Consider the following 12,046-nt stretch of genomic DNA (forward strand, 5'->3'; position numbering starts at 1 on the left):
CATAGCATCTATCTGCCCTGCCTCATCTAATCTACTTCAATGAGTAACATGAATGCACCAAATAGACGTTATGTGTACAACATATATTATTAAGAAAGTATGACAACAGAGTGCCAGCATATCAGTCGTCTTCGTTTAAAGCAGCAACAGAGTATTTAGTTCGGTGCACTTTGTGCTCGCTGAACATACAGGGACAGTTTGTCTCTCCATCTCAGTCAGCAGGCGTTCGTTGACAAGCAGAGAAGTGGTGTTGTTAATAGCTGAAGACTCATGTCCAATGACAAGGTAGAGTAATAATTATGTAGACTGCCAGCGCCTTGTACAGATGACCTTTAGGGTGAGGATGTTTGGAACAAGCTAAGTGCTGCAAGCAGGAAGCACTTCTTGTGATAGAACCGCAGCATGCTGCCAAACTTACAGAGTGATAGAAGCTTTAACACAGCAGGTCACACCTACACGTTCACGCACGGTTGGTATGAGGCTGCTACTGTCAGAATAATCACATGACACACTCATACACTCCCCATGCAGTGGGAAAAGTTTGGGGTTAAGTGTCTTCATCAGGCATCTCCACAGGAGCTGGGGATCAAACGACAAAACTCGACCAACTGAGCCACAGTCGGCCCGCTTCGTCCTGATCAACTTCAAAATAAAGAGAAGAAAGCTGCAAACATTGTGTTTCAACATAACCTTACTCCAGCTCCTCTGCTCACTAGTCACCTTGAATTCAGGAATATGAATAATATTTATGAGAATAAAAACTGCACCTCATAAGATTAACTTACTAAACAGATGGATTTGACACTAATGAGGGAGAAGCTGTTTAAAAAGAGACACTGTAAGCCTGGTCTATATTCTGGGTAGGCTCACAGCACAGATCAGACAGGCGGCGTCTGTGAGTAATAAATCAATCAAATGTTCTGACAATTTCAACAAACCAACCCAGAGTTTTAATTCACGTTCTACTGATGTAGAATTATTTTATAACCAAACTGAAGAAGTTGAAGCAACGCTGGAGTGAGCAGAAGCTCGTCTTGCAGACCCCTGAGCCTGAACAGAGATGGGAAAACATTTTTTGAACAGATAGAACTCAACAGAAAACATCTTGTAAAAAACCTTGTGAACACCAACCCTGAAGGCATCCTGAAAACAAGCTGCATACTTACAACAGGCTGAGCTACAGTCATGTGATTGGCAGCTGAGCCTTTCAGCCCCTCCTGATGTCATTATAAGATCTTTCTTTAGTTATGTTAATAAATTACACTAAAATATTACGAATGAACCGTTTGGCTTCTTGAATGATCTGAATAAACCTTAAAGCTTCCATATTCTGCTTTTTCTGCTTCTAGATGCTCCTCAGTGTTTTTCAGGTGTCTTCTGCATGTTTATCTATTTACAAAAATTCAAAGTCCACAGAAACGCGGCTTCTCCCACCTCATCCTGTTTTGAGAAGCTGCATGTAAAGCTCGGTCCCCCCCTTCATTGAATATGGCTTTGTGATGTCACAAACCCATGATGTCACTGATTCATACACATTGGTTCGTTGTAGCAAGCACAAACTCTCCTTGGACTGACTGTAGCATTCCCAATATGGTAAAAGGGGCGGGACATATCTGAGGACAAAGCCGAACGACTGACCAATAACGAGATCAATATTCTGAGCGTTGGAAATACAGGCAGATGAGAGAGCCTGCATGGAGCGGCAGTACATGAAAACAGACACTTTTACACTTGATACAGCGACTATTTAGAGGTCACATATTCTGCCCTTTTTGGGGTTCATAGAACTAATTTATGTGTCTACTAAAGAATGTTTTTACAATCGCTGATGTTAGGAAAAACTAGCATTTTTCTGCTAACATCAGTAACGCTCTTAAAACTCTCTAATTGGTCGAGTCTTGAAGGAAAAGTCACATTTCTTGTTTTGTCCCGTTTTATAAATGAGCTGAAGCAAACTAAAGCTTTGTGCCTCCACTCTCTGTACTCCACTGACGAAGTCGTAAAGGCCTTTGTAGCGCGGCACATCACTTTCAGCTGTAGAGTTTAGCCAGCAGACACTGTCATGCATAGAAAGCTCCTGTCTCATTATCAATAAAAATATCTTCACCTGAGGGCAGAGACTGTCCCGAGACAACAAATAATTCATCTCTGCCACACAAGAAAAATAATTTCAGACCCAGCTGGGTGCACGACAGCCTCTCACTCCTGACAAATTACAGCACCAGCAGCTCAGTCGGTGAACGCATGCTATTTACAGGTAAACAAAAGAAAAAATAACAACGCTGAGAGGAATCACATTTCATCTGACTCGGAGCCAGGACACCGTGTCTGGGAGTGCTGCAGCTCAGTCGAGTAATCAACTCCAACTCTCCCTGCAGACAAATAGGTGAGCAGTGAATTGTGTGTACACACAAAGAGACTCTTAATGATGGAGTATATGAAATCCATTATGGATGTTCTCGTTTCCTGCCTCCTGCCCTGGAGAAAGAGACATTATTGTGTTGTTTGCACACCGGGGCGAGTGTTTCGGGTGGCTGGGCCGGGTGTGATTTTAATCAAGCGTATTTTTTATCTCTGTGTTATTAATATGCATGGCAGAGGCAATCTGAGGAAGGGAGGAAGAAATGAGCTGAGGGAAAAAATGAATGAATCAAATTAGAGAGCTGCGACGAGCTATAAAGCTGTGATGCAATGGTGCGTGATATGTGTGCAGGTTGATTGCTTTATGGGTTTGTGTGTAAAATAAAATAAAAGAGATGGAGGGGTGTGCATATTTGGCGAGTAATGTGAGAGCATCTTCTTTGAGAGCTTCTAACCTGAGTCAATTCATTAAACGGTGAGATGGCTCCAACTCGAAAAACAAAAGGAGGCGTTCTCGTAGAAATCCACCTGCAGCACCAACTTCACTGTTGTACACGTCTGACACATCATGCAAAGGATGCGTGCAGAAAACAACCTTTGTGATGGTATGTTTAACAGAAGAAGAAGAAGAAAATAAAATAATTTCTCTGAACGCCACTTGACTTTTTTGGACTGTTGCGTCACACAACAAGGAAGTCAAACTTTCACTATGAAGTGACTTTTTTTCTTAGAGTTTGTTTTTTTAGAGTCTGGCGTGTTTGAAAAAGGAAAAGGAACAGAAAGTATTTGTTTTTAAAAAAGTAGTTTTTGGTGGATGCTCTTTAAAAAAGCTGCTTTAGCGAAAAAATGTACATTCCATCTGTGGTGTCTGTTTCTGTCTGCTGGCTGAAGCAGTATCTGCCCACTTACATAAGTGTGAAAATATGGCCTTTGCTACTCAAAAAGCTACTTAAATTTGTGGGTAGATATAACAAGCGGAGAGCCTTTTGCAAGCCCTGATAACAAAATGTCTAATTTTCTTTTTAATAAAGCGGCTTCAGTGAAGACCAGCTTGTGTTTCACAGCAGTGAACAAAGACAAGAAAAAAGAGAGAGAGAGATTTGATGAGGGAGAAAAGGGAGAGCTAGCATGTCGTCAAACTGCAAAAAAAAAAAAAAAAAAAAAAGCAGCAGGAAAGAGCAGAGCGCTGGTGCGTTACATGTTTTTAACATTTACACTGGCCCTTAAAAGCCTCTCACCTCTCTGTCACCTTCCTCTTTCCCCCGTCCTTATCCCCCCACCCGCCCGCTCGACCACGCACAATTTCTCACTGAGAGGTTCGTCCCATGTCTGCTTCGCTTCCCTGACATTAGAGCCCCCACACCATCCCGGCGTCTCCCACTACACTATGTAATTATGATAATTGCTCATATGGGGTTAAGGAAATTGAATTTCCTATTTTGCTCTGGATCTTTTTATCCCAGCGGTTTCTCTTTGTGCTGTCCGGCGATTCTCTGCAGGCCTGCACGTCTGATACTCGGGCGCTTTATCAAATACATCCCTGACGTTTGTGTGTATGCCTTTGAACTGAGAATGAGAAAGACTGTATTTCTGCTATTCCCTTGTACCAACTAATAGGAGGTCTTACTTGTGTGAAAAGGAATTTTTAACTCGAAGGAAAGCATATTGCAAATTCATTTCAAAGAAGAGTAAGCAGAGAAAATGTCTGAAAATATTCTTACTGCTTCTGCACCATCACACCTCATCAGGACTAAAAATGAACACTATGGCACCATAAGAGCGAGGTGTCCCAGAGTCACACTTCAGCACAGAGCATTTGCGTAAGTACCTGCTCCCTAAAATAGTCGCTTTGACTACTGGGGAGCTCTCAGGGCCGGGGGAAGCTCAATTATTCAAAAACGCTCTGACGGAGATGCCTGGATGACAGGCTGCTGCGGCTGAATCAAACAGCTCTGCCATGCTGCCGTCAGCTGAAAAGCCTTCATCCTCAGAGTCAGCTTTTCAGGAATGAACCAGGAAGAAAAAGCACAGCTTAATTTTCTTGATTGCTCGTTTTTGTAGCCAAGTTTAAAACTCCTCTTTCATTGAAAAACCGAGCAGAAACAGACAGCGGTGGGCTCAGCATAAAAGGCTCATTGGCATATACTCACGCTCAACCACAATACATCAACAAGAACGAGTTCTCAGAGCGGATTTATCAGATTATTCAGAGTTATTGCAATTTAGGTCTCACATTTATAGCACTGGCCATCATCTCTATTGGTTTTAATGGTGACAGTGCGCTCACAAAGTAATAGCTGAGATCGTACAGAGGAAGTGTGAGCAGTCAGACGGTTAGATACAGTAATTGTAAAAATTGATGGGACTTACATTTCTCGAAAGGGAGGAAGAATGTGTCATTGTTTGGTTTCATGGCAGGAAAAGACAGTTCATCTTCACTACACAACAAACAGTGTAAATGTGAAAATGGAAGCAACTCCTCCACACTCTGAAATGGGTCTTTGCTCTTCCAGGTTTAAACTAACAGCAGAATTGCATTTAATCATATGTTTAGATATAGTGGAGCATTTCCTTGCATTTTTCTCAAATAACACAGAGGCCGACTTCCGGGTCAATTTAGTGAATCTTTGCATGCTTTAATTACAAAAAGGAATCAGATCATGAATGTTGATGAGACAAAGGTGAGTAATTCAGCAGACTGCTTTTTAGCTTTTTAAGCTATCCAGTAAAAGAGTGAGCATGCATCTTCCAAGACAACACGTTCACACACATCCTCCTGCACTTAACGGGCTCACAGACGGCTTTTAAGAGGGTCAGCCAGAACAATATTCATTGGCTAGAAATGGGCGTACCATTCAGGCAGTCTAAGTGTGTATTGGATGGCTCTCAAGTGAGACACATTCAGACATTATTAGCCCTGCATGGAGCCCCTTTAAGGGCCATTCGTCTACCCATCCAGGCCCACCCATGTGGAGACTCAATGGAAACTGGGCCACAGTTGAGTGTTCAATATGGGCCCCTCATTTGGGGAGGGGGGGGCATCGGAATTAGGAATGCACATCAGTTTTTATCCATCTCCTAAGCATCTTCTTCACATGGTATGATGAACAATTCAGTGTATGTGATGTCTTATCTGCTTCCTTGATTAACTTTGACTGAGTTTAACTGCCTTTATTTCTTGCACCATATTTTTTTCCTCTCTTTTAGTGATGTGAAGACGTCATGTTGTCAGATGGTAGGAATCACTATGAGCACCGAGACTGAATTTGTGATTTATCTCATCTTTGAAATCAATGAACTCACGCAGGGTGCACACTCAAAAGTAAGCAGTCTTGATCATTAGACGGTTCTAATGATTATCTTGCTAGGTGTTCCTGCAGTGTGAGGTATTCGAAGAGATTAGAGTTCCCTCAAACAAGGATCGCATTTTGAATCGCAAATTTTAAACATGGCTGATTTCATATCCTGTTGTGTGTTGGAAACCAACTGAAGGTAACAAGCAAGAGCACACCTGTGGTTCAGTATACGACAGAGGTACAACGACTGCACATGTGCACGACAGACAACTGCTCACCCCATGTTCATACTGTCTCCATGAAGCCATCCATAGCTCTTGTATTCTTCATGAACTCACATCAGTCCAAAAACTACATCATTGCATCTTCTCCTGTCACCGCTTTTAGTTTGTCTGATGTTGCATTTGACCGTCGGATTTTGTAAGATTTCTCATTTCGAGGGTCGAGACTCTGCTTGTTTGTGAATTGAATCTGTTAATGTGGGTTTTGCTGTCATGGTCATGTAATCCCTATCCACACATGATAGCAACACAACTGTTTAAGCCATCGTTATTTGGTGTCATGTGTAGGGTCTCTGTGGGCCAACCTTTGAGCAAGCAACAATCTGGACAATTGACCATCATTCAATTACTTGAACATAACTAGACACAGAATATTGAATCTTCTCTTTGTGAGTGAATTCACCTACCAATGTAATCCCTCAGCTATGCGTTGGTCGATTGTCCTCAATAAGCCTCATACATTGTTTCTTAGGGGATTTCTAACCCTATAAGAAGGTAATTATTCTGTGTAATATGAAGCTTTACTGTCCACTGATGCTTTTAATGCTGTTAAATAAGTTTGCGTGCTCTCAAAGAAAAAGATATTGTGAACAAATAAAAATAAAGGCGAAGCAGAGTGTTCATGAACACCATGTTAATGTAACCTGAAGTGAGGGAGCTCCTCATGTCGTCAGCAAAACTGACTCCTGAGGCAAAAACGCAAAATCACCTGAAGGAAAAACAGGAGGTGTGTGTGTGTGTGTGTGTGTGTGTGTGCGTGTGTGTGTGTGTTAGTTTGTACGAGTGTCTGCAATCAAAGTGTAATTGCATGGGCGGCATTAAATGAGCAGTCTTGCATTTTCTGACACTCTATTGACTGCTGGGAGGCGACTCAGCTGGAACGTGTCGCGTGGATAATAACCCATGCCAATCTGAGAGCTGACTAATGTGCGGAAATGGAGAATACACCCTTTAACTCCGCTCTTAATGCTTAATGTCTTTCCACCTGACTTCTCACACCGACTCTGAAGCCACAAGGAGGAAAAGGACGAAGGAGGTTTGTTAAATATTTGCTACGTACCAATGTTTTTTTCATGAGGGCTTTGGAGGGGGAATCTTTGTGCTCATTACTCTGTGGTAGTTTGCAGCGCTCTTTAAGGGGGGGGGAATCCTACTTTCATGTAATCAACATCTCAGAGTCAAGAATGAGGATGATTTTAGACCCAGTTGGAGTTCCTCATTTGTTAATTGGGTTACTGCAAGTGAAAAAAAGTGTTGCTAATGAGAATGATGGAATTGGTTAACATCTGAATTATGATGCATTGTCGTTGATGGTTAACTCAACAGATAATAAATACAAACATAAAGCTATGTAACTGTAACGTGCATTAAAGTCCATCCACAGCACACCAGTATACTTTCATGTTAGATCAAGTTGAGATCCTCCACAGTGACTTTATCTTTTTTTTAGTACCATATTCCTTCTCTGTGTTTTCCCACAAATAACACAGCCGGTGTAAACATTATTTCTGGCACTGTTTTGAGTGCAACCAATATGCATGTGACCCGCTGTGCTGTTCAAGTCTATTTCACTCCTGCTGTGCTAAGTAAAGCCTAATCTCTCGACGCAGATGTTCAAATGACACTAATCTGAAGATTTCTGTATTCACTGTATTCATGAAGATTGGTAAAGGCTCTCAGTTTTATATAGAAATAAAACAGCATGGGTACTGTGGCTTTTGTGTGGTCATGCTATGAGGGTGTTTCTTTATTGCCTCTATCGAGACACGCATCTCATGCTAATCAGCATGAACCTGGTGCTATTCTGTGATGGCATGAAGAAATCACAATCGATTACTATGTGACGAATTACAAAAGATCAAGGCCAAATCATATTTTAGTTGCACAAATGTTCATCATTTTTCTTCCTGCAGTGATCTAAGTCATCCAATATAAAGCTGCCAGCAACAATAAACACTGTGGCTGCCATCAGTCTAAAGCCTGCAGACAGTTGCTGCAGGTTATTACAGCCGTATGACAGCCTATTATCTCTCTATGACAGGCCATTACCTGCACAGAGGAGCCGGGTAATGAAATAGGCAGCAGGACAGAGAGAAGACAGTGTGCTATCAACCAATCAAACAGATGCTCTTTACACTGAGCCCCGGGCAACAAATCGAACACTGAAACTATGTGTCAGGGTGAACTCAGCACTGTGCTGTACGTTCACATTTTTAGCTAAGTGTTGCATTCTGGGATACAAAGCATTGAATATCCAGTTGTGAGTCAGCAGCAGGTGATTGAATGTATTATCCAAGAAGCAATTTGTATTCTTTGCATTTGGATTGAGTGGCGTACTTCTGGGTCATGTGACTTTAGTTTTAGCTGAAAGGCTCACCACAGGTAGGTGTGCACAATATTGAGTCTGGCTGTTGTTGCATCATGCTGTCTTTGCACTGCAGTTCATGTGTGTGATGGAATTAATTTAGCTGCATTTTTATCAATGTAATATTGCACTTTTTATTATCATCTTTGTAATGTATTCTCTTTGTTGTTTTGTCCTGTTTTATTGCTTTAATCGTTTCCTTTTCAAAAGCCTCCCGTGGACAGGTGTTGAGTATTAGCATGCATGCTAACCAACCATCTAATTACTCAGAAGGAAGTTAAGTTTATGATTTTTACATTCAGATAAGACACAACATATCCCCCTCTGATTTCACATTTTTAATTACTTAAGATTTATCAGCTAATTTATATCATAGTGTTTTGCACTTCACTGGAAGAATGATAGCAATTTCAGAGCTGGCGATCTTTGATGGTAGTAATCAGTGTGAGCAATCAGCAATCAGAGAAGCATTCACTCAGAGTTTGTGCATGTGTGGCAGTACAGCCCGTTTCAAGCCGCTTAATTTAAGCCCCATGTGATGTTTCGCCTTCTGAAGGTAGACGAGGCGTAATCGAGGGGACAAAGTGATCCCCCTCTGTACCGTGTTCAGAGTTAGTAAAAGAGGTGTACAGTGTGTGTGTGTGTGTGTGTGTGTGTGTGTGTGTGTGTGTGTGTGTGTGTGTGTGTGTATGTATGTGGAGCTCCTGCTTTCATAATGCAGAAATGCAATGTGAATGCACAGACTGGGACACATGAATGTACAAAGACGTGATGATGGCTGGCATTAATTACATCCCATTTGCAAAAACATCAGTATGAAGAACGGTACTGAGAGGTCTGTTATGTCGTTGCTGCTTGTAGCTTGTCTTTAGGAGTTATATGTTGTCCAACTCAGATCCTCAGGATACAGCTGGTCGATATACTTGTATCATTATTTGATCAAAGTGGGTCTAAAACTGATCTTTATACTCCTTCAAAGTGTTCTAGATGTGTACGTCTATCAAACTATTATTATTATATTATTATTATAAACCTCCTTAACTTTAAAAGGTAATTCTAGCAGATTATTCAAAGTAGCAACAATAAAACAGGCTGCTAAGGTACGTCAATTAAAAAAAGCTTATATTTGTAGGATTTCTTGGATTGTGATTGGACATTTAGACTATCTAACTTTTGGAGCCCCAGAAGAGTTATAAACTGACAAAATACAGAAAGTCACTTCTGCTCTTGTCTTGAGTGGTTGATTTGAAAATCAGACAGTGATGCTGGTGAAAAAGATTTGAAAGAAGTGGCATCTCTCTGATTGCTCTTCCCTCCGTCACTCCCTCTCCTTTTTTTACGACCTCACTCAGCTCCTCCTCTTACTGTCAACAGACTATTTTAATTCTAAAAGTGTCCTTTTAGTTTCAGCAGCTTCACTACTTGAACACATTTATCTGACAATGCCCTCTCAGGTGAAATGAGCTGCGGTTCATGAGCCTCCCCGGGGTTTTTTGGAAGGTTTCAGTGGGATCTCATCAACATGTAGAGCAGGTGAATTTCAATGTCTGCATTCCTACAAATGATCCCTTTTGGGGAATGTCTAACAATGACTTTCTCTTCGCAGAATAAAGGCGAGAAACAAGGTAGAAACAGTCAGGAAAGAGGGATACAGACATTGTGCATGCATTACAGTATGTGAAAGAGAGGATGTTTTTTGTTTTACAGATATACAGAAAAAAACGACTGGTCTGATTTTTCAATAAACAGTGACAATGAAGCATGGCTCTACTCTACAAGAACATATTACATTGTGAACCAGATGTAGATTAAAAGTGTCAAAATGTTCAATACTTAGTGTTACTATGTGTATTAAAAATAATACAATCCCTGGTTTTGTTAATAGTATAAATAAGTACTGAAGCTTTAAAAGAACAACGGATCGGTGGCCTGTTCAAATTCAAAGGCTGGCAAATCTTCACATTTCTCAAGCCTTTTTGATGCAGTCTATTAAAATCTTAAAGGGGCGTCTCCAAGGACAGCTGGTAACCACTCTCACAGCAGAATGCTTTTTGACCTGGGCTTGTGCCATCCCTAATTTTTTACAATTATATCTGTGCTATTAGCAATTCACTTCTTAAAAATTCAATTCTTGTCCATTTCATAATCGTTAATTGTGTGAATATTGCTTCTAAAAACAAATGATCAAATTTATATTTTTAAAGGAAGGACTTGAAAGTGTTATTGAGCATCATAAACTACTTCTTATAATCTGGCCCTTGCAAGCTTCCAGCAGACTGCTTAAAGCTGCTGATTTGATGTCATCTTTTTGCTTCTGCACGTTTGTTAGTTGTTCTTGGATGAAACTTTCTGTGCCACTGTCTTCATCAGGACAATAGATTAATATAAGTTTGATATATTTGATTAAAGCAGAAAACGTTAAAAAAAAAAGTCCCACAGGCTGCAGCTGAACTGCGCGTCTGATCAGTTACTCCAATGATGTACACAGGTAACATAACATAATAAATAAATGACAGGTTACCTCTTCAAACAGCTCCAGGCTGTACGTGTTGTCGTCATCCGCAAAGAAAACCACCCCGGGGTCCCGCTTGCTCCGGTGCTGCCGGAGCCACGCGAGAGCCAGATTCCTCTGCTCGGTTGCGCGTGGCATCCCGGCGCGTTTGAACCTGCGGGGAGTGAACACATTCAGGTGCGTGAATGGCACGCCGCTCCGAGCCAGAAAGCGCGCCACCAGATCCGTGCGCGACGCGGAGTCCTCCACTACAATCCAGTGGAAGCGGGGCACCTGGCGGAAGGCGTGGGCCAGACGGGTCAGCTCCGCTTTCTGCACCGGCCGGGTGTATGTTGGAGTGATGGCGTAGATAACCGGCAGGGCGGACAGGTTCTGAGCGCCACCAACCCCCGGTGTCCGGGCAGCCCGCTGCGCCCTGCCGGTCCGACCTGCTCCCGGAACCCGGATTGCCCTTTTACTGTCGATATCGATCATGATGATGACAATTAGGACCCAGGGTAGCAGGATGAAAAAGCGACTGAAGAACACTGATTTCATGGCGAAGCTGAAGTTACAGTGTGTCCTCTCTTTTTCTTACTCCATCACAGTGATCCACCAACCGACTGCAACTCAGATATTCTTCCTTTTAATCCTGCGATGTTATAAATCAGAACTAAACATCAAAAACAGACATTTCGAGTGAATTTTAAACTATTTTAAGCTCAAAAACCTCCGCTGCCTTGCCCCGTCCCGACGGGACCGTTTCTCCGGAGTTCCCCTCCTCCTCTGCCTCCTCTCCTCTCTGGGACTTAAGTGTCTCTTCGTCCTCCTATCTTCCTTCTGCTCACTCCCTCACCGGCTCCGTTAAATTCCCATGTACTGTCCGCTCTTCAGAGAGTGTTTCCTGGGGAGAAAAAACAAGCCGGAGCCGTCCTCCTCCCTGAAGCGGGCGGAGAAAACCCACCGATGTGAGCTACCGAGGAGCATCACTCTGAGAGGATGGAGCGCTGCTGTGAGTCTGAGGATAATAAAGCAGGAGGGGAGGAGCAGGTGCAGAGGAGAGGAGGGGAGTCGGGATGGAGAAGAGGAGAGAGAGAGAGAGAGAGAGAGAGAGAGAGAGAGAGAGAGAGAGGAGGGCCTTGTTCTGTTGTGTGCGCATCAGCTTCTGCTGAGAATAAACTTAGCAAGAGAGAGATGCAGAGACAGCTGCTGTTATAAGCAAGGAAGCATCAACTTAAAACAGAGACTGTCT

General features: G+C 42.3%; 1 protein-coding gene across 1 annotated transcript in view; it reads right to left on the minus strand.

The window, feature by feature from the left end:
• The window catches only part of b3gat2 (beta-1,3-glucuronyltransferase 2 (glucuronosyltransferase S)), a 44,932-nt gene extending 33,109 nt beyond the window's left edge, over nucleotides 1-11,823 (minus strand). Inside the window, exon 1 of the mRNA XM_079362438.1 lies at nucleotides 10,825-11,823. Within this exon, the coding sequence (XP_079218564.1) occupies nucleotides 10,825-11,352 (528 nt within the window). The 5' untranslated portion in view covers nucleotides 11,353-11,823. The remainder of the gene's footprint in view (nucleotides 1-10,824) is intronic.
• Between the last annotated feature and the right edge of the window lie 223 nt (nucleotides 11,824-12,046).

This window comes from Symphodus melops (assembly GCF_947650265.1).
Source record: "Symphodus melops genome assembly, chromosome: 15".
Classification (NCBI taxonomy): Eukaryota; Metazoa; Chordata; class Actinopteri; order Labriformes; family Labridae; genus Symphodus; species Symphodus melops.